At 39.8% G+C, this 23,108-nt stretch overlaps 1 protein-coding gene across 1 annotated transcript in view; it reads right to left on the bottom strand.

The window, feature by feature from the left end:
* Nucleotides 1-8,084: 8,084 nt before the first annotated feature.
* The window catches only part of angpt1 (angiopoietin 1), a 54,554-nt gene continuing 39,530 nt past the window's right edge, over nt 8,085-23,108 (bottom strand). Inside the window, exons 8-9 of the mRNA XM_069176724.1 lie at nt 14,628-14,758; nt 8,085-10,062 (exon numbers count right to left, since the gene is read on the bottom strand). Of these exons, the coding sequence (XP_069032825.1) occupies nt 9,899-10,062; nt 14,628-14,758 (295 nt within the window). The 3' untranslated portion in view covers nt 8,085-9,898. The remainder of the gene's footprint in view (nt 10,063-14,627; nt 14,759-23,108) is intronic.

Here is a 23,108-nt window from a genome sequence, read left to right as displayed (position 1 = left end):
TTATTTGAATTTAGAAAAAAATAAATAAAATTAAAACAGCAATGTTGGGCTGAGGCAAAACTTAATCTTAAAGGACCTGCAGCGAAGATTCAAACATACAGAAGGAGACACTTAATCTGAGGTGAGAAAAGAAGCAGGGACTTTCTGACCAGGAAATAATGTGATGCCTGCACAAGACGAGGGCATCCTGCTTTCGCAGGAGGACGTTTACTGCAGTTCTGCTTTGAGATGTGTTTTATGTGGAGACGCACGATGTTGTTTTATGCGTGTTGATTTTGGTCATCCGTGTTTGCAGAGGGAAGCCGTTTATAAATAGAATTTGGCACTCGAGACATGAAGCTGCAGCTGTTGATAGTCTGTCATGCAGAGTGTAGGTGACACATCGAGCATCAGCACAGGAGGATATATACACGTTTTCATCTTCTGGTCTGAGAGGAAGGATAGCGCTCCTCCTCAAGGACAAGAAGGCTCATTGCGCTTTCAGGGACATGAAAATCAAACTAAATGGGTGAAATTAATGTTGCGTGCAAAACGCAAACAAAATGGGCTGTTAAATGGTGAAAACACTGACGCTGCAGCACATGCAGCAAAGTTGTATTTTTAAGGTGGACATTAGCAGCTAACTTACTTTTTTTTTTCCTAGGTAACATCCAAGTATTTTATTCCACATAGATTCTTCCTACAAATGATGTCATCTAAGATACAATAACATCTTCCACATTCTCAAAAAAGCACATAACATTTGAGAGCCACAGATATATATAAAAAAAAAAAATCCCATCAGCTTCCTTTTGTTATTTTTTAGCTGCAATTAAAACTGTTTCCAGTTACACTATCATAGATGGAATCTTACTTACAGGCAATCAGAGCCGCAGGACTTCCTTGTTCTTAAACTGCACGAAAGACAGCACTAGGAAGAGGTTATTAAATGCAGCGACGCTGGTTTTTAGCCGTACACTCTAAATGTCCTACTAAATTGTTAAGACACAATAAAAAATAGTCTCATTCAGGACACATAATCCACCTGCCGTGTCCATGACGACCCTTAAAAATGCGTCTCTTTCCTGGAGAAGGACATGGAGTTTTTTTTTTGTTTTTCCAAATCTGGCTTTGCCAAGCATTTTTGACAGATGGGACATGCGGTGGGACGTGCGACGACAAAATCTGCAACATCTTTTCTTCACACAACAACAAGAGGAGGATGTTTGACAGTAACGTTTACCAAACATCTCCAGCTCTCTTTGTGCCAACTAGCACTAGCTAAAGCTCAAGAAAGTAAAATAAAAGCACTAAAAAGATTTACAGCACAAGAAGAAGAAGAAAAAAAAAAAGTATGGGGTAAATGTAGGGTTGGCTGTCCACCACTAGAGGTCAGTGTTGGAGCATTACAGTAGTATGTAGAACAGCACGATACAGATAGATTTCTTTCACTCTTTATGTTCAGTATTTTGAGGGCCTTTGTACTGATGAAGAGAAAGATGATCAAACTGCACAATGAATTTGAGAATTTCCAAAGTATCCTGTAGTTTATAGAGGTAATATAATAAAAATTGTACAGTGAAAACTAAATAGGTTTGGGGGATTCTAGGTTTTAGCCAAAGGCTACTGGACTTCTTAAAAAGTTTTTTTTGAAGATGGTTCACCTCTTATTTAGAAGGCGTCTTCAGTTTTGGAGAGACAGAAGTTCTTCAAGAAACTAGAAGAAGTCCAGTTGCCTTCGGATAAACATAGACTGACAATAACCTGGATGACCGAGATCCCTCACAGACATAAAAAGAGGTTTGGCGGTTAAGAGATGTGTTTTCGGATACACTGAATGAAAAAAAACTCAGTTCCAAATTAGCACAAAGTACCAGACTCTACTGGGGAAAAAAAATAAATAAATAATAATAATAAAACAAGACCAATAGGTGAGAAAAGCAATAAATGCGTCCATAAAAAAAGCTTTTATCCATCTGCTGACTTTTTTTCTCAAAGCTTTTTTTCCCTGTCTCAGCCTCTAAAACGATACGCAAGCTGTTTTCCACAAAATTTCCTCCAGCAAAGACCACACTGATGATTTGGGACAAAATAAGTCAGCAGAGGTTGAAAACTGAAGAGCCTGCACCTGTGTTTCCTGTTGCTCCTCCACATCTGCACTGCTACCACCGTTTTGTTTACCTTTCACTGCTTGTTCAGAGATTGTTTTAGTTGGCACCGCGTACTATTGTGCATTAATTTGAGCAGGAATGCATCTGCGAGGATCTCTCAAGCTGTTGCTCTGACCTCGACATGTGTTGCCGACTCCTTGTTGTTGTGCTCGGGGTGATCTTCTTCAACATATTTTGTGATGTTGTTGCAATGATCAAATCAACATCCCAGCATGTGAGAGACGTGCATGGACGTCTGCGGTGCTTGTAAAACGACTGAATGAAACAGCTGTACAACAGGATGTTTGATATTTGAATGTCTCTTAATTTCCATACCAATCAACAAAACAACTGTTAGTATCAAAACATATTGCTCTTGACAAATCGTCTGAAATAACTTCCCCGAACTGCAACTGTACCGAGTTGCTGCCTTTCCACAACGCTGACCTCAACGAGGAAGCCAGCCGCACAAATCTGTCCCGGCCAAGGAAAAGCAAACCAATATGTAATCCACTAATACTTCCTTCCCAAGAGACTGAATGTTATTGTTTGGCTGTGCCGCTTGGCCCCAATGAATAAAGATAGGGAAGACAGTAAATTAAAGCGAGCTCAATACAGGGGTCGGCGACGGCCGGCCAGGAGGCCGAGAGGAAACCTCGTCCCCTGCAGAGGGACCGACAGGATGACGGAGCGCACGGCTGGAGCCAGACAAATTCATTACAGGCTGACGGAGAGTTAAAGGTCCCCGGTCTGGATTTATGTGGCAGGTTTCACGACAGTGTTTTACGCGGTGAAGAGGACGGAAGCAGACGAAGAAGACATTTGAGAAAAGACAAAACGGGAGCTTCTGGCAACTGTTTACAGTTAAAGAGGCTTTAAAATGGTACTGCTTCATGTTAGAAATGCTTTTGGTGTGTCACTGATAACTGCTAATGGCTTCAGATAACATTGCGGCCCAGCGAGAGACTCTGTGAGCAGCGGTGGGAAGTAAAGGGAGTACATTTACTCAGGTACTGTACCGAAGTACAATTTCGAGGTACTTTTATACTTTATCAGAGTATTTCCATTTGATGACATTTTATACTTCCACTCCACTGCATTTCATAGAGAAATATGGTACTCTATACATTTATCTGACAGTTTTAGTAACTCATTAGTTTTTTAGAACAATATTTTATACCTAAAATATATGATCAGTTACAATATATGCATTGATATCAATAGATTAGATGCAACATTAAAACACTCTAACATGTACATATCAAAGAGGTTATTTATGTGATTATCATAACACTAAACTGGGCCATTTTGCCTCATGAATATTTTAATTTTTGTTATTTTAAGGATTTATTTTTCTGAAAGTACTTCTGTAGATACTTATAATTTAAGTGAATACAGGATTTCTAATTGTAACCGAGTATTTTTTTTTTGTTGTTTTTTTGTATTGTGGTATTGCTGCTTTTACTCCAGTCGAAGATCTCCTTCAACCACCACCGTCTGTGAGGCTGCGCACGTGTTATGCTAAATGGGAACATCATTAGTTTGACACGTGTCGGCACGGAGAGAGTCTGTCGTGCGAAGTTTCACTTACCGTACATCCAGTTGGTTCATCGGCTCGCTGGGTGCTCTTTTTCCCCCTCCCACGGCTGATGATGCTGGTAGCCGCGTCGCTTTTCCGGCATAGAGTTGGCATTGTTGCTCAAAACTGAACTGAACTGAACTGAACTTCTCAGTTCGGTTGAGCTCTTGGCGGCTGAATCCAAAATGTCCAGAATTCATGGCAGACTTTGCAGGGTGCATTTCAGGGAAACCCGCAAGTGCTGAGGGCTGTTCAAACACTCCATTCATCCGGTCCACATCGGCAGGTAAGGGGACTTTCTGCACAACCTCCGGGGTCCATTGGTGATGCAGCCTTCAGACATCACTGGTTTCATAGTGACATGTTGTATAGTATATAAGGGCTTTTCCAATCGCCTTCCAAAAAAAAAAAAAAAGCAAAACTAACTTAAACATGTAAAACAATTACTTTAATAAAACGTGACTTGAGTCATGTAGGCCAAAAATAATATTTAACCACATGATGATACAGATATATGTAAAGGTAGGCTACAGATCCATGTCTTTTATTTCTATAGTCTTCAGGCCTGTCTTATCAGCAGCCAGCTCTTTAATCTGGTTCTAAACAGTAAACATGAGCCCTAATAGTCAGACTCAAACCTGCTTAAATCACACCGAGCAAGTTTTAGACTAATGCTAATGCTTATCAGTTAAAAAGACTTAAATACTTTTTTTTTATTTTTAAAAACATCATTGATCTCTTGATATTCAGCGAAGAAACTTTGAAAATATCAAGAACTGGAAAAGGAGCATGGCGCTTTTGTGAACGCAACACTTCTCCCGGTTCTACCACGTGTTTCACGAAACGCGCGACCACGAGACCGGATATGACGATCTGGCGACCGAAGGGGGCGGGGGGGGGGGGACGCACACAGTGCTGATAGGCTAATGAGACACAGGTGAGCTCAAAAACTGGCGCGGAAAAAAAAAACATGCAAGAAGTGAGTAATTTCAAAATATAACAGGCGACTCACCTCTTGCATTGATAAAACTTTACTTTTTATTCCCAAAATAAATAGTTTATTTTGAAATAAACTAGTATTTGAGTAAGAAAAATAGACATTGTTGTCTTTTTAAAGATAAAATTAATTACCTGTAAAGCTTTTTGGTCATCCAGTTGTAGCAGTTTATCAGCAATTCTCTTTTTAATTCGCGGCGTGCAAGCAACAGCGATATCACAAGGTTTTGAGATCAAGACTTAGACTTTCAGCTCATGTCAAATGGCTCCGCTGTAGATTGTAATAAACTATTTATTTGAAGATTAGGACAAATGAGGCAGATTTCCGAAGTATTCTTGATGATTTGCGCGCTCGTTCTTCTGCATTTTAGAGACATTAAATGTGTTAGTGCTATTTGTTTTGTGACAGGCTCTCGTTACCAGATATCTTGTAAAAACATGTTGCCTTTGGCGAGCTTTGCGTCAGTCAGCTCTCACACTTCATTACTTCTGACCGCAGCAGCCGCTGGAGCAATAATTGACCACACACTTCTCACTTGTTACATCAACTTTTATGGAAACTGAGCTCTGAAATCAAAATCCTAAAATAGGACCTGCATACTCTTTATTCAATATGTCATACTTTAGGACATTCAAAGTTTACATATTTATTTTGCGGATTTTTCAACATAAACAAATTGACTTCACTCTATGAATTAAGCGAACAAGTAAATTCTCTGTTGTCATAATATTTCAGGATGTTTTAACATGATTGGAAGTCTCTCCGGGATCCATATTGGCCCATTCGGCCTTTTCCTAAAATCTGTAAGCAACTCAAATTTTACAGCTGAAAGCTCTTTGGTAATCCATCTGAATGAGAAACCTTCATGTTATTATCAGTTTCAATGGCTCCTTCCGGGGCCTGCAGTCTTTCTTTGCTTCACACCTTCTCTGTATACCGACTGTCATTCTCAGTCCCACAGACCGTCAATCACATCAAGCTCCTTTTGAGTTTGTCTACACGAGGGAGTCCCACACCTCAACACACATTTACGTTCTTATCCTACTCCATTTATTTTGTTAAACCGCAGGAGTTTGCACTGAAAACCAGCATTAAATTGCTTTATAATTGCCAGTATAATAATCTTGTTTTGTCTAGTTGGACAGAATAGCTTTTAATCTAATAACCATTATCTGCCAACAGCAACTATTCTCGTGAAAGTCAAGATGATGGCAGCCTTCAGACATCAGATAATTTCTTAGTGTAGATTTGGTAATCTCTAATATACATTAACTTGACAGGGTTATCTTCTATGGTTGATAAAAAATCCATTTGAAGAAGCACTTAAAGAAGATCCTTTCTGTGTACAACCTGAGGTCAAACCTTAACAATTCTGCAAAGACCACACAGCTGGTCTGGGGTTATACTGCACAGTGTGCTGTAGTAAAAAGGGGAACAATTTGGAGTTGCACACAATGATTTCAGATTTTAATAAAATAATTTCGGGTCGAGTTAATTCTCCAGTGCTATTTGATTTAAACCATTTTTAACAATGGGCCTTTCCTCCGAGTGTGCAGTTGAACAGCTCAGCAGCGAGCTAAACACTTCCATTGTGAGAATTTGCAGAGTTGATGCGAGAAGCCTTTCATTATTTTATTTGCTTGATCACAAATCTAGTGGACACGAATGGTGAACATGTCATGACACCACTGCTTTCAGATTTACACTGTGTCCAAAATCAGTCAATTCTTTTGTGTTGTTTTTTTTTAATTATTATTTCAGTTTACACATAATACATGATGCATATTTGCTTTGACAACATAGGCTAATATTTCACAAGGGCCATTTACTCCTATTTTCTTTCCCAGGAATTAACAGCTGCTTTCGATTTAGTCAATTGAATCTGCTGACATCCCTGAATTAGTGCACACTTTCAATAATGGATGTGGCTACAACAAAGCAACTGCTCCTGGAGGTTGGTTTTAGAAGTGGGACTGAAAAGGTTGCCATGCAACAACATATTTTTTCATACGGTTACTAAAATGAATAAAATGCTAAAGTTACATTAGATGTCAAGTTCAATTGACTTTAGGCATCTATATAGTTAGCTGTTAAAGGTCGTTCTGTTACTCTTTAACATGTCCGACATTCAGCCCCCGTCATCCTTCACCGCCTTCTGAATCTGTTCTCTGCTTACCTGAAGTTCAAACGATCCTATATACAGTGTACGTTATTATTGTTTTGTGCTTTTTACATTCAATATTACAAATAACAATTACTCCTCAGAAGTTTCATTATTAAATCTGATATAAAGTTAAAGGCCAGCTTGAGATGTATTTTGACTTTCACTTCCTTTCTCTGTGTATCCTCAAGGATTCCATTCATTTCCATGTGAGCAGGTGGTCTCTTTAGGGGGCTCGATGGCCCCGAGTGTTCATAATGCAGGTAGTGTATTGTGTCATATCTGATTTGGTCGTGTTCCAACATCGTCCGTGTGCATGCAGCCCAGGCCCTCATCTTCCTCTTCCTCTGGGAGTCCCACCCCTTCAACGATCGGGTTTTTCCCTCAGTTCCAGGTCCATTTTCTGCAGAGCGATCTTGCATTTGATGCAAAGAGTTGGGGATGTGTGTGTGTGTGTGTGTGTGTGTGTGTTCGTGCATTTGTGGCGATTACAAGTGGAACGGCGTTTCGCTCTGCATCCTGAACGTCCACTGGAGACAAAACTTCCTCCCGGTTGAGGAGCAGTCCTCAGTACCTCCTGTCCTCACACCAACAAAGGACAACTCTTAAGACCCACATAGGTGTTTGCCAGCTTGTGTGGACCCTCTTTACACTCCACCGCTTCAGACTCTCTATAGAACACATTCCAGCGAAGGTGTCAGGTCAGTGCAGGCGCTGAAGGACACGCTTTGAGTCCGCAGGCTGCAGTAATTTGCTTAACCTCTGATTAGGCCCAGGAATGTCAACTATGAAGAGACACTACAGGTCCTGACAGCATCGTTTGACACTTTGGCAATCTGTCATTTATTGCGAACAAGCGAGCGAGCCACCACTCCAGACAATAACCACTCCGCTGCCTGGGCAGAGAGGGAGTTTTAATCTTTGCACCATCTGGTTTGGTCCTGAAAAGGTCCTGAAGAGAGCACGTCAGTTTATCTACGTGATTTATCTCATGTCCCTCTGTGCCAGGAAAGCTTGCTTTTCAGGACATACAGTACAGCATTTGTCTCTGAAGATTTAAGCTGATGTTAAAGATGTTATCACGAGAGGAGGCTTTTTGAAGTTAAAGCATGCCTACGTAGAGAAAGATTTAAGAAGGGCCAACTCTTGGAGCCTTGATTTGAAACTCTTGTCAATCATCACATCAATTTGGCCCACAAAGTCCAGCCTAAACGCAAATTGAAAACATTAGTGCATCACATGCTCCTTTATTTAATCTAGCAACACAACACTGACCACATGTTACGAAAAGATGTTTAAATAAATCTGCAAATCTAGAATTTAATGAGGTAAAAAGCAGAGTTATCAAAGGCACATTTGTCCAGGGTTATTATTGTAACTTCTATGTTTTATGCTCAACTTCAAAACACCATTGTAATTCTGGCAAGAGTAAAAACTGAAAAACAAAAAGATTAGCTTTCCTCAGGAAAGCTGCTGTACATACACACCCGTTAAATTATACAATTTTAGTATGCTAATAAACATGTCAATTGTAGTCTTACAAGTTCCAGATACACTTTATCTTCCCCCCCACATGTACCTTTAGTAAATAGTCCACAGTAGATTGTGTTGTTGTAAGCTGGAAGCTATGAAATACGTGTTCACACGGATCAGTTGGTGGAATCATTAATTTCATGCTTTGTATCCAACCCGAGCTCCTTTTTTTTTTTTTTTTTTTTTTTTTTGTAAACTGCATTGATGTGAAACAGAAACTGGCTGGATTAATGCGTCTGTGTAATGTTGATGTCTGTGAAAAATATTTTGGATGTAACCAGTCTTAATGATCTGCTCTTTGTCTTCAAGCCAGAGGTTAGAATATAATGAAACACTAGCTTAATATAAGCATTTACATCTTTATAATTATGGAAGGATCACTATGTGGTATTACTGTACAGTACAGTACAGTATGTTTACTGGATAGCTGTACTTTTGAAAATACTGCACCCATCAGTTATGGAAGGTATATGCGGATATTAATTTTCTTCCCTCAGCTCTCATAGTTACATATCATTATTTATATGCATCTGAATTAATGTCTCTGTATAATGTTGTCTTTTTTTTTTTAATATTCGGCAGAGGTAAGGTGATCACTCATGATCTGAACTTGGGAAGGTATTGGTTGTTTCTCGGCCAATAACAAAAGCAAACAGATCCCGGTCCAGAATCTAATCCAATAATAACCTCACATGTTGAACTCTAAAAATAATCACACTCTGTCAAAATAGCAAGTGTATAATTGCCAGCAAATAACTGCAAGTGACCTTCGTGATTATTACCGACCATATATCATCACTTGAACTTCAAGGTCACGTTAAAAGTGAGCGTGTTTCTTGCAGTATATATAATGCAGATGGGAATTCAGTATGGACAGTACAAAAGACAATTTCATCTCACTTTGGATATTGTGTACAGTTGGGATAGCAAAAATTATACTAAAAACACAATATAAAACACAAATGCAAAATCTATAGGTTGCACTCTGCAACACTTTAATAAAAAAAAAAAGCTGCATCTCCTATTTGTCTTCTTAAAATGTTCCAGATAAGTTCTGTCCTGCAGTTTCAGAGTCAGTGCTGCTCTGTTAGAGCTGCTTTTCATTCAGAAGAGTTCAAGTCCTCCTTAACTTGAACAAGTCTGAGGAAAAACTGAAAAGATGGGGTGTAACTTTTTGCTTGAACATTCATCCATTGTGCGTCAAATGTGCTCAAATTTGTCCTCCTCATTTGTAACAGAATGAGTTCAGGTGCATCGTGTCTTCTTCGTTCTTCCACCTCATGACTGTTTTTTTAGTCCAATGAGGGGAAAAGTTAAGAGGCAACAGCAGTGCATGCATGTCAGCTGCACTGGGGAAGAAACCAAGCTGAATAAATTCATTTATCAGATGGCTCCCATGTCCAGCCAAAATGAGATGAGACAGGAGGGTAAAATAGGAAGCGTCCCTGTAATGTGTTACATAGCAGTTTGGAAGTTAAAAGTTCAGAAGTTCAAAAGGACTAGGAGAAGTCCAGCGGGCGGATCATCATGGCCGTGGCTCGGAGCGAGTAGCTGGGGCCCTTGAAGTAGTGCCACTTGATACCGTTTAACTTCCCTACGTGTTGTCCTTGGGTGAAGTACATGCCGTTAAGGTTGGACGGGCCGCAGGCATCAAACCACCAACCTTAATAAAAGATGAGGACGAGAGAAAAATCAAAATTGTGCAGAGAAATTTCAAAAGCTTCTTTTAGCAGAACAAACAGTGACAGCTTTGATGAAGTTTTCCTGTTTTGTCAAGGCATTGATAAAGTCACCTCAACCAGAAGTTTTGTCCTTGGTAAAGGTTGAAACTTTCCCATGAACTCTCCCACAGAGCCTTGGCATAAGTTCAGACACTGCTTCCCTGCTATCTGCTCAATGTGTTACTGTCAGTGGGTTCATAGGCATGCCAGTACCTGTTGCTGAACACTTTCGGTACCTCTTTCTATTTAAAGCAAAGCGTGCATGTGTTTGAGCTTCAGTGGGACATCAGAGTCATGGAAGGCATGGGAAACCTTTATTGTACTCGCAAGGTGACACATTTAATGATTTCCCTGGACTATATCTGTTAGTTGGCGAAAGGGTGGTTTTATCCAACTTGACATCATGCCAGAGTGTTGAAAATGCACTTGTCAGTCATCTAGAGACGATACCATGTTGGTGTCATGTTTTTCCTCTGTGCGAAAAGTAAGATGTTTTAGGTTTAGGCACCAAAAACCATGTTAGGTCTCAGAAAAGGTCGTGATTTGGGATTAATGTGACACAGTTGCATTTGGGTTAAGTTTAGGTACCAAAACCAGCTGGGTTAGAGGAAGATTTGGTGTGGTTTGGGTGAAAGAAAGTCATTTTTACGTAAGTAATGTTATGCACGTCACGTTAGTTACTTAACATACCTTACGTACGTTAAATATGTTAGGATATGTAGCTTTTTAAAAGAAATACCTTTTGACTTTTGCTTCCTAATAGACTCGGACACCAGCTGTATTGATGAAAGTCGTGTGTTTCATGAAACCCGCGACCTCCACCCTGCTTGTACTCTTTGTACTTAGTCACAGGACCTCTGTAACATGACCTCCTTCAACCCTGGTCATACATGCGCGGACTGTTCACGCCGAGGCGAACCAAAACATGACCCTTTTGGCAAACTTTTAATTTACTGTATTTCCTTAGATGATATATATTTTCAAGGCATTCTATGTAAAGTAAACTGATATTATTCATGCACTGGACGTGAATTATTGAACACACCCTCCCTGATACACAGTCAGATATAGAACATATGCGAGGCATGGCATGTGCTAGTCTCACAGTGACAAATGGCAGCACTTCTCCCCTCGCCTTTGATAGACCTGAATACCAAAGTGGACCACAGTATGATATTTCACCAGGACCTGTCAGTAATCAGGAGCAATATTCTGCCCTTGCTGCTGGCATGGATCACACAGATATAAATTTCACATTGATTGCTGCTTCATCACAAGACACATGGCCAGAACAGCACTGAAACTGGTGGAGGCCTCGTTACATTTCCCCGACTGTGTACGATTTCAAGTGCTGGCGCCAGTAGGATTTTAATATGAAATTACCATCGCTTTGCTATAATGTTTTACATGAAATTCACTGAGTTCACAAGTTGTGAAAGTTTAAAGTCTATATTTCTAACAATGGGATGAATTATCATGTGAAATTAGAAAGGGGTCACTCAAAGTTACCGCGCAGGGAAATCATGACCCAACTGTACAGTTCCACTCTGCTCAACAAGTCCTCCAACCCATAGGACCATATATGTTGTTTGTTCCTACGACCCACAGGAGTGTTATGAACAAAACCGTCTTCGTGTTAAAGTTACTATTTCCTCAAAGTTATGCAACTTTTATCGTCATGGCAACAGCAAACCTGGTTTGAGACTTCATCTGAACTGCGTCACTTCATTGGTACACCAGATTGTCGTTATTTACATGGCCGCTAGAGAGCATTATAAGCTGCTTGCACAAAGGAGTCATGAGGTCATTCTTTGGAAGACAGTCTCCCGTTAGGTATATGGGACTTTTTCAGCATCTTTCAGCTCATTGTTTTGATTTCGAGGCCGGCAACTTTACTATTTTTCAGTCTCACCACTTGGACCAGTTTCCACTCACAATAAAGAGCAAGTAAGCTCTAAAAAAAAAAAAAAACACTCTACACTAACTGCTCACACCAAACCACAAAAAAACAGTTAGTGATGGAAATTAGCGGAGCATTTAGCAGCTAAAGAAAAAGGTATTTCCCCCAGCAGTTGGTGGAGAACAAAAAAGAGCAAAAAGTATATCAAACAGCCGGTTATAAAAACCTAACTTTGCCATGTCAACTAAAAAGTAGCATTAATGTGTGTCAGTATTGTGTTTACAGCTAACTGGCCAAAAAATAATGCAGCTTTAAATGGAAAATTTAAATTCAGTGAACCACTTAATCATTAAAAAAGGACGCTGGCCTTCACAAATCATCTAAAAATTGAGAGTTCTGCACTACATTCTGTTCGGTGATATCATGTCTTGAAGTTCGTATTTTGTAACCTGCTGTTTTATTTTATTGACTTTTTCCCTCTTCAACCATAAAGCTCAGTAGTGCATATGTGAACAATTCGTCATCCCTTACAGTTCCTGTTGATAAACTGCAGACCACACAACTGCTGTCACACACATAAACATTCAGTGTGCACATCAGTGATCCTCCAAGATTTATGACCAGTATCCTCTCTGTTTCCAGGCTACAGATTGTTACTGACTTGTAAAATCCTTACGGATGTCTTCCTTTGACAAAAAAATCTCAAGCACTGCAATTTGTTCTCCTGATAAAGGGGTAACTCGTATCTCCTGCTGTCAGAGCTTTATCCCGACCGTATGTGTTGGTGCTGGGTAAATATATACATCATATGTATCCGCATTGTATCCTCCTCCGTATTCTGACCATGGCAAGCAGTGGTTGTCCTCATAAATGTAGCAAAGGAGTATTTTCCTCTTGCATAGTCCAGACACTTACATCATCTGATGTGAGCCCTTCCCTTATAAATGCGGGAAATAAATCAAAAGATATACTGTATATAGTAGAGCGAGCGCGGTCTGGGTTCGGACCAGCCTTGAGTCAGACTACATGTTGTCATGCTTCTCCATTGTGGCTGGCCATATGCAGGCTATGAATCAAGCAAGAGTAGGGGTGTTGATCAGCGATCAGATGCCAGGTGCCTTTTAACCCGCTGCAATCGGAATGACCTAAGAGGTAATGCCGATCTTAAATTTGCATTTAGAAATGCTTGATTAGTACCAGGTCAAGACTCCACAGCAAAAGCGCTGCCATGGGGTGACATCGCGGGTCACTGAGCTCCACTTTCACAGCGGGAGAAGCAGAGTCGTTTTAAATCTCTCTGACACTTGGTGCCGCGCCCGGGGATTTCTATAATGTGCTCGTTTCCAAACACTGTGCTCTACAACTGGCAGGGGATGCAGACTATGGCCTAATAAGTGCAGATAGATGTATAAGTGGCTACGTTTGCCCAGTGAATGTCTTGCCAAAGCAGGTTGTGATCACAATGACCCGAACTAATGACTGGGCAATGAACATTGTGGTGGGTGATATATATATATATATATATATATATATATATATATATATATATATATATATATATATATATATATAAAAGGGAAAATTGTCTTTGGAATAGTTATATCTCTGTATTGCTTTCTCATAAAAGCAATTGTGTTGTCTCCCCGGTGCCATATAAAGGAGACTAATGGTTAAAGGGCAGTTCTACTTTACTACAACTTTAGCTTCAGCACTTTCCTGTTGGTTTTAATAACATAATAGCACATTACAAAAATAAATGGTGAGATCTGGGAATGTGGCAACATTGCTCAAAAGCAGTCAGACGGCACAAGAAAAACAAAAAGACAATCCAATATGTTTTTAAAACCCCTGCAGGTTAGCCAAACGTATTTTAAAAAGAGAAAATAAAAGTTGCCAAAATTAGTGACTACTTGGTGAACAAAACTTAGCAACTACAGGGAGTTATTGCTCCCAGGAGTTGGTTGGGCCTAAAAAGGGAAATGAAAGAGAGTAAACACTGGACTCATATTCTCCAGGTGCCCACAGGCACGACTCCACATGAACATTCATGTTGCTCTGTGTCTGCTAGACGTACAAATAACCAACTGTTTGCTAATATGTGAGGTGACAAAATTATGTCAGTGTTGTATTTGAATTAGCTCCATCTCAGGTTTATCTCCATATTAAGTGCTTTTGACCGGTTGTGCCAGCAGGATTATATTTCATGGTACACACCTTCAATGTCTCGGCTCCCGGGGCATGCACATATATCTACTAAACGAGTGAGTAAGCGAGCAAGAGAGAGAAAAAGGGCGCTGGATTCATATTTTTATAGCACCGTCATAAAACTCTGATTGACCTTTTTGTATCATAATGTTACTGTGTGGATAAAGCCCAAAAATCGAATCTGCTGTTTTTAAGATAGGATGTTAAATATAAAACTAAATCCCAGTACATACAGGATGACAGCTGCTGGTGCCACTGGTTTTGACAATATCACGAACATGTTGGTTTAACAGCTGGTCCAATTTGTGTTTAATACACATTAAAGGCCACTAAGGGTTAATATATATGTTGCCATAAATGTATGATTATTGCAACTACAGTGGACTGTTTGGCTGCACTTACCACCAGTTAGCATGAGGGCGCACTTGCACAGACAGTTGTCATTGTCCATGTCCTTGGTGCTGAAGTCTGCTCCGTGGATCACTAGACTGCTCTGTCTGCCTGCGGTCCCACTGTGGCTTTTCAGGAACAGCCTGAAAGACATCGGGAGGAGGAAGAAGAGGGAATCGGGACATGAAAACACACAAGGGGGAGAGAAGGACGGCGATGTGAGCAGTGTAAGCAATAAAAGGAGAGAAGACATAACATGCTGCACCAAATGTCTCCTGAGAGATATTTATTTTCTGCTGTGATTGAGTGCATGTAGAACACCTGGAACCTCAACAACAAGGTCGAGAGAATATAAAGTAAAGAATGAAAGAAAAAGACGCAGCATATGAAAGAAATACAGACGGAGTCGGATGAATGTCTGGGAATTACATCTCTGTCTGCAGGGCCGCAGGATGTTAATTTACACCACGGCAACAGGTAAAATCGTTAAATACAGAGCTGTAACAGCTACACACAGTAAAAGAGCAATAAGCAACCTGTTTAACGTATCCACCGTCCATAGATGTACAGACGGTGACGACTCTCAGTGGATATTTGGGGTCCAAGTAAGCAGTATTTCTCCTTGTCTTGACTTAAGTACACAGTTCCTACTGGTCTTACTCATTACTCACTCTTTCATGATGTTACAGTTTCATGTGTGTGCGCCGGCGTCAGCCACGGTCGGAGGCATTTTTATGTTTTCAGGTTGTCGGTCCATCGATCCAACCCTCCGATTCTTGTGAACGTGATACCTTAGGGATGCATCGAGGGGATTTCTTGTTTTTTTTATTGTCTCGTCTTTTTAGTTCAGAGGGGAAAAAATGCTCATATACTTTTAAATTACTTTTTGTGAATAAAGTTTGAGTTGCTGTAGGTGATGCTGTTGCATTTGTCTATTCAGCTTTAGTGATCAAAGCTGCTTATCCTACTTGGATGTTCTTCCACTCTAAAAAAAAAAAACAACAACTGCTGTGCATGAAATATAAAGTGCATCATTTTCAGTGAACTGTAGAATAATGTCTGTTAATCTATTTATAATAAGAAGTCACAAGCGATTATTCAGGTCATATTTACTCAGGAGCTACTGAGCATCACCTGGTAATCATCCATTCAGTGTAAAAGGTGACAAAATAATGAAATTTATTCAGTTTATGACATCAAACTGCATGTCTACGTGACTAATAAGCTGTCACCCCTGAGCCGAATTCCTTCTCACTCTCACACAAACTGAAAACTAATATGCAGCTTGGAAGTAGATTCCTATCCTGAGTGTATCCTCCTGTGAAATCATTCCTGGTGTGAATGAGATCTACCACATGAAGATCTGACAATTCCCACTCCGCTCCACCGCTCAGCAAGCACACGCCTTCGCTTGATTTATCCGGCCGTATCACACATTCACTCTCTTCCAATTGAAGAGCAGCACTGCAGTACCAAGCCAATAAGGTCTGTTATTAAGTACAGTTCATTCTCAAACAAAGTCATTTCCTGAGTTCATTTCTGGACAACAGGGGACCCTGGGCGTGTATTGTGAACTTTGCACCCAGTTTGGATTTTCCGATGAGAAAGTAACAAAAGAAAAACTAATATTTTACAATTTTAAGAGATGCTGAAAACTGCGTATTCACCACGAAGCCTCTGTGCAGCATGTAGCTCTGAGGCATCAGGTTGAACAGCTCAAAGAAAGAGACTGATAGACTTCCCAGGAAGGAAACTCGTTCAATGTGAAAGACTCCTGTATTTGGACAGCTGTGTAAATGGCTGATTTGTGCAGCAGAGTAAAAAAGTACGACTGCAGGTCACAGCGGGGAATTCACAAAGCCACTAAAGCAGAAAGCATAATCCTACGATGTAAGGGTGAGTCATGTGTCTAATCAGTGGCACCAAATGACCACTGGACATGGCAGGTTTGGATAAGGGCCTGTGAGTATTTTATGAGCACAAGAGGGCATGTGTACAGTAAATGTGCAGGTTCCTGTACGTGTGTGAACAGTACGTCATCTGTGGCCCATGCAGGAGGATTATCTGGTGTCTGCGGGGAAACAGATGTCTTGGGAAATATTTTCCAGTTCACAATAAACTCACGTCCCAAAACACTTAAGAGTATTATGACTTCTATCAGCTAATTCCTGATTCTGAGGAATAAAACATGCAATGTCAAGGATGAGGTCTGCTACCGCTCCGATAAAGAACAGACTTTGCCGCACGTTTACTCTCCGTTCCCCAACGCTCTTACGACCTCTGTTGCACTGACGAATCTCAATCATCGAGAGGAATTTTCAGCGTGTCACTTTGACAGGCTGCTTTAAATAGTCTGTGGTTGTGTTTACCGGCTATGAGGCTTATTTACCCGACTGACAATCCCCAACCCCACTGACATCTGCAGTTTTTCCCCGCCAGGGTACATTATGCACTCGAATGATAAGTGGCGTAATCTGAAGATGGGCCAAATAATAAAGTGAAGAGGAAGAGATGCTTTTCCTGAAGCCTGTCTAGAATGAGAGAGAGAAAAAGACCTGGATAGGGAGATGCATCTAATAATTCATGTTAGAGAAAAGTATGCGGGGACAGACGTCCGCATACGATACATATGCTAATTTGAGTGTTCCTGTTAAAGTAATGTGTTTGGTCAAGGCTCATTAGAAACCAAAATATTGAGCTGCAAGGGAAATTATTTGGTTTTACTTAATAACCATCTCAATTCTCTAATATCCACTGGGGCTACTGGGCTGTTTCTGATCTTTCAACGCATTTAGAAAGTCCAAAAGAAAGTCCAGCAATTGGTGGTGCTGATCACGGTCAACACCCAATCACCTTACATTTTACAGTTTACTGACCACAAAAAGACAATTAGCACTAGCTAGATTCCCCTTCTTTGTATAATTTATGATGAACACAACACTCGCTGTGCCTGGGCTTGACAGTGGCACTCAGCAGGTGTTAAAATAATATGCAGTTAAGACACGGCTTAGTCTCCGTGGTTCCAAGTTTTCATCTGCAACACAAACTTAACATCACAGGGGATTCTTGCAAATGTTTAATGTTGAGGGAAAAGACTGCATAAACAATGCTAACTAAGACTGTGTGGGAGGGAAAACTGTCGATCATCAACATTCAAACACTATACTGAGATATGATGAGCTCAGTGACACAGTGGAAATCGTCAGAACATTTATAGCAACGAGGCCTATCAGATGTCAGCTAACTGCAGCTCCGATAAAGATCCAACCAGATCCACGCAGTTTACGCACTATTCTCAAAAACAATGTGTGAACAATTATTTGATCCTCTTTTTGAAACTTGAAAATTATACATAATATCTGCAGTGCCATTTCCTTTACACAAAAAGTGAGGTGAATTTAAATTGCTGTGCAATTAAAACTGTTCACAAAGAAAGATCTGATGCTTATCCTTTTTATTCAAAGGTAATCATCCGATCGAGCGTTCTGCAACGCATTCTAAATTCAACTCACTCTTATTGTGTTAAGGCTAGCTGCAAATGCCTCCAAGGGGGAAACATCAAAACTTCGGCAACTTTTTGCACGAGTAAATACCACTTACGGAAACTCAGAATATGTGTGTGCGTGTTTGTGTGTGTGTTTGTGTGCGTGTGAGTGAAATTTAGGTGAACTGACGCCTCAAAGCCTTGATGCAGATTCAGTTTCAGTCATAATGAGTCTATGCTCCAGAGTATTACAGCTGCAAACTGTGTATGTGGGAAATGAGTTGCAGCAAGGTCAGGTGAGCTATCAGATGACAGTATTGTGTTTATCTGAGACCACTTCCAAGTAAAACTAGGTTACAATGATTGACATTTTTTCAGACTGGAGCGTGAAACATTGTTATCAAACCTCATTAAACATTTAACACTGTTCTTGCGAGTACAGTGAGGACTTCACACTTTGCAGTCAGAACTTTTGGATTCACCAGCTGTTGTTTTTCTTGTAAAATTCGGGCTAAAATGTAAGTATAACATCACTTATCTACAACGTATGTAGCTTACATTAGCTGTTCTCCCACGAAAGTATCTTAAAAACCTCGGCGACCATAAATCAGCCTTTCTATTAGTAGAAATGCACCTAATTTAAAGTGGAGATGTGTTCATACAGGACTGCCTGGAGCTGTTCCGAACCAGAACGCGTCCTTTTCTCCCCACACGGAGGACAGATTTGTTGGATTACAGCTGAACAAGCTGCAATTGGTGCGGGGCCCTCGATCGGCAAACATGTCGCCTGTTCGCAGTCTTTCTTTTAGCTGACATGTTCCATTTGTCATCCACTGTGTTGGTCTGAACAGAGGATATTGTTGTCATACAGTAACTTTACAGAAACATTCCTCTTGGGAGGTTTGGATCAAGTCCTGAAACAATGTGTCTTCTGTAATGTATGATAGTCTGTACAAAGTTCAAGTGATCGGGGAGGCTGTGGCTCAGTCGCTAGAGTGGGTTGCACACTAATCAGAAGGTTGGTGGCTCAATCCCCAGCTCCTCCTGTCCACATGCCTAAGTGTCCTGGAGCAAGACACTGAACCCTGAAAAAAAAAAAAAAAAATTGCTCCCGATGGTGTACCGACGGTGTGTTGTAAGTCGCTTTGGATAAAAGCGTCAGCTAAACGTAATGTAATGATTCTTTGAAGAAAATGACAGAAATAAAGTATAGAAATGATGTTGCTGATCCCTTTAATGTGCATAAAATCCCTAAATTGTATTCAAACTAAAATGGTCACTGGACTTTAAATGCCACTTTTCATCTTTGGACTGACACTCTGAGCTTAGTGTGCTCGTTTCCTTTCATCTCCGTACATGAAGGCGACAACCCAGTCAGCTGAGAGGCCAGCGTGTGCCGTTACACACCTGGCAGTCATTAGCCTCCTGAACTACAGTCTGATTGGCCCATTGCAGAGGTTAATCACCCTGACCAATGGTTGGCTTCCTACCGAAAGGCCAATGAGGTGTCTGGCTGGCTGATCGCTCGCCACTGGGCGTCATAGCTCCACAGACACACATATATAGCAATGCATTTGTAGAGCTCCACATAGGCTAGCCTTCGTCAAAACTAATTGGAAAATATACTAATTCTTGTGGTTTTCTGCAGTACAGTAGCATAGCCATCTCCTTTATGTCTTCTGCTCAGGAAAAGGATAAAGCTGAGGCTCTTGTTGCAACGTTAAAATGGAAATCTGCAAGTTGGTTTAGTGCTAACGATGCATTGAAGCACGCGAAATGTATTTTTCATTTTTGATTGACAAAACAATTTTAACTCAAGGTCCACTTATTTTTTTTTTTTTAATTTTTTATCACAACTTTGAACTATATTGCGGGATTTCATCAGCAGATGGAGTTTGTTTGGTTGTCATGGAGATGGATCCATTGATATGTAAGTTCAGCAGTCGATATGAGGGCATTATTTGAGCCCATGAAAACTGAGGTGATAGAGAACTACGCAATCAACGTTGTATGATATTTGACGACAGCTAAACTTTAGACACACTACACAACCTTCGTCTCTAAGAAGTCCTGCTAGGACAGTGTAGCAGCCTGTTGTTCTTGAACTCGGGAATCGGAAACTGTGGAACCCGAAGCTAGCAGGGATGGGGTTCAAGAAGACATGGCTTGACATATCTAAGATTATCTCAGTGTGAGTCTTGGAAAAAGAGCGGTCACCATGTTTTGGAACACAAATCTCTGCCAATTTCTTTCATAAATCCCCGCATGAAAAACATCTAAATGAGATCTTTACGATCCACAGGGACCTCGGGCCATTACCATATGGAGAAATCACTGGATTTAAGAACTTGGCGCTGTGAACAAGGAGAGATATTGAATAAAGAGGTAATGGCACGTTCAAAAATAAACATAGAAGTCTTTTCTACCAGCTGGGAGGCTTTTGAACGTGCATACTAAAAATGCTTCCTCGTAAACCTCAACTTGTGTCTATGCATACATTCAACTACAGTGAGTGTTTCTATGTTAGCCAATTTTGGAAAGGATTTTTCTCTTTGGTGCCCAAGGTGCTTCTCTGCATCTTTACATGTGCATTAATGTTTTAAGGTGCATGAAACAGGCACTCAATGACCGTTGAAGAAATTACATGAAACGTCTTATTGAAGTATTATTGAAGTAAAAAAGTATAGACCGTAGAAACACTATTGAGACACAGCCAGGCTACATGTGCATTTCAAAGAGAGTCAATGGATAATGTGAATTATGCAATAAAACGCAAATCCACTTGGGTGAAAAATAGGTTCAACATGGCACCAGCTGTACAACAAAAGGAATCAATTTCGACAAGTATATATATTTCATTTAAAATTGAAGAAAAAAAAAAATCAGTATACCTTTTCGTAATTCTTTTTTTTTTGCCTAATTAATGACTATCTACCTGGCAAAAACTAAAACAATGAATTTAGAAAGCCTTTATCAAATAATCTTGCTGAAAAGCCCTTCAACAACCTCAAAGTTTGTTGAGGGGAACAATTACAATAAATACTATTATAAACCTTTTTGAACCAGTTTTCCATTAAAACATGATGACACACATATATTCCTTACCTGGCAATTTAAGTAGGTCTCCAGACCAGTTACACGAAGTAATTCACCAGAAGCACGTCAACGTTCAGTATGTGTTTATGCACTTATTGTGACTATTCAAGTTATTGTCAGCTTGGTGTGCTGTTTTATAATGATGATCATCTATGAACTTCAGATACATCTTTAAGTAGATTACTCTTTTATTGTTAATTCTGATGAATTAGCATTAAGAAATTGCAACTTCCCTGGAAGATCTGTTCACTCTTAGGCCTTTAGACTCTATTCGTCACTTTTAGGTTTCTTGTTGGAGATTCAATTCTCACCACTGCGTTCTGTATGCGTTGTAATATTTAGAAAAACGACTGTAGGAAAATTGCATCATGGAAAAATGTACAACACCCCTTAACTTTGAACTCCTCTGTCATTTGAAATTGATTCTCAATAATGACCCGTTATCTGCTCAAAACTGTTTATCTAAAAGCGGTCATTGTGTATCATTCAGTTCACTTTGTGGCTCTGTCTTTTGTGTAACATGCAATTTTCTTCATTTTGTACTACAATGCTCCCTCTGACTCAGCACTTTTTTTGTTTTGTTCTCTCATCTATATTATCTTTAATCAGCTTCAGCTTCTTCGCGTCCCTTTGCTGTTTTTCTGTTTCTGTGCCATACAGGACAACTATTGTTTTTTTCTCACTCTATTGATACTAACAATCAACACAAAGCCCAATTTTTGCAGCAGAGAAATTTTGATAAAGGAGAGTGATTAACTAAATATGTTGATCTGAATACTTTAGTTCCAACAATATTTGCAGGTCATCAAATTATGTTGGATTTTATTATTTTCTTTTCTGCAACCCACACACAGCAACCAAATTAGCTATGATGATAGGGACTTTTTTTTTCTCCAGCTGTTTATAGACAGTAACCTCTGCAATTATGGTGACCCCACTCACAATAAGGCAAAAAACAAAAAGCTCATTTCACAATATTATGAGATTGTGGTTCAGTGGAAACTTCATTGGCCTGCTCAATTCAAAAGTGCCCCTCCAAGTGTTAAGATGTGTTCATTTATCATTCATTTATTTGTCAGCTTACATTCTGTAGATATAGGCTGTGTAGATTTCTTATTTTTTTGGCTTCTATTACGTGCATGTAGCGCTATTGATCTTCTCCTTCCAGTGTTCAGTATAATTTCTTTCTCTATTATTTGTTGGCCAATAAAAACTATGAAAAATGAACATCACATTTTACAAATTAGAAAATCTGATGGAAATAAATAAACAAATAAAGTTGTGTACAAATGATTTTTTTTCCTATAGATCTCATTTTTTTGAAAACTGTGTAGCTCAAAATTCTTGAATTTAACAGTCTACGTTAGTGACTGCACACATTCAGGCTATAATCAGTTATAATTGCATCACTTGTGATTCATGGGTGCAAACTCTGCATTACTGAATATGGCCTTAACACAGGCAAGCAAACAATTTAACAGTGTAATAATATCCACTGAGAGAATAACGACTTTTCACAATATAATAAAGATTTTCCAAAAACAGTTTAGTCACGCTTAACTTGGATTCCAGGGACCTTATGTAACACACACACACACACACACACACACACACACACACACACACACACACACACACACACACACACACACACACACATGCACACACACACCTATCATAACCTATAAAACATCTTCATTTCAGAGGTTTTTCCTTTCATTCTTTCTCAACAGATAGTTTATTATCAAACCAAATTATTATTATATCATATTATTCAAATAATTGAGATAATGTAATTGTTAATAATTTACTGTTCACAGTTTTATGTGGTGGGCAAAGCCAACAAGAATTCGATGACTTAATGAAGATAAATGGCAGGTCTAAACTTTTACAGCACGGCAATAAATAAGACA

Source organism: Embiotoca jacksoni, unplaced genomic scaffold (assembly GCF_022577435.1).
Source record: "Embiotoca jacksoni isolate LCO1_2020_lvr unplaced genomic scaffold, fEmbJac1.0.p SCAF_7, whole genome shotgun sequence".
NCBI lineage: Eukaryota > Metazoa > Chordata > Actinopteri > Embiotocidae > Embiotoca > Embiotoca jacksoni.
Note: the sequence above shows the minus strand (reverse complement) of the source record. Positions and strands in the feature narration are given on the sequence as shown.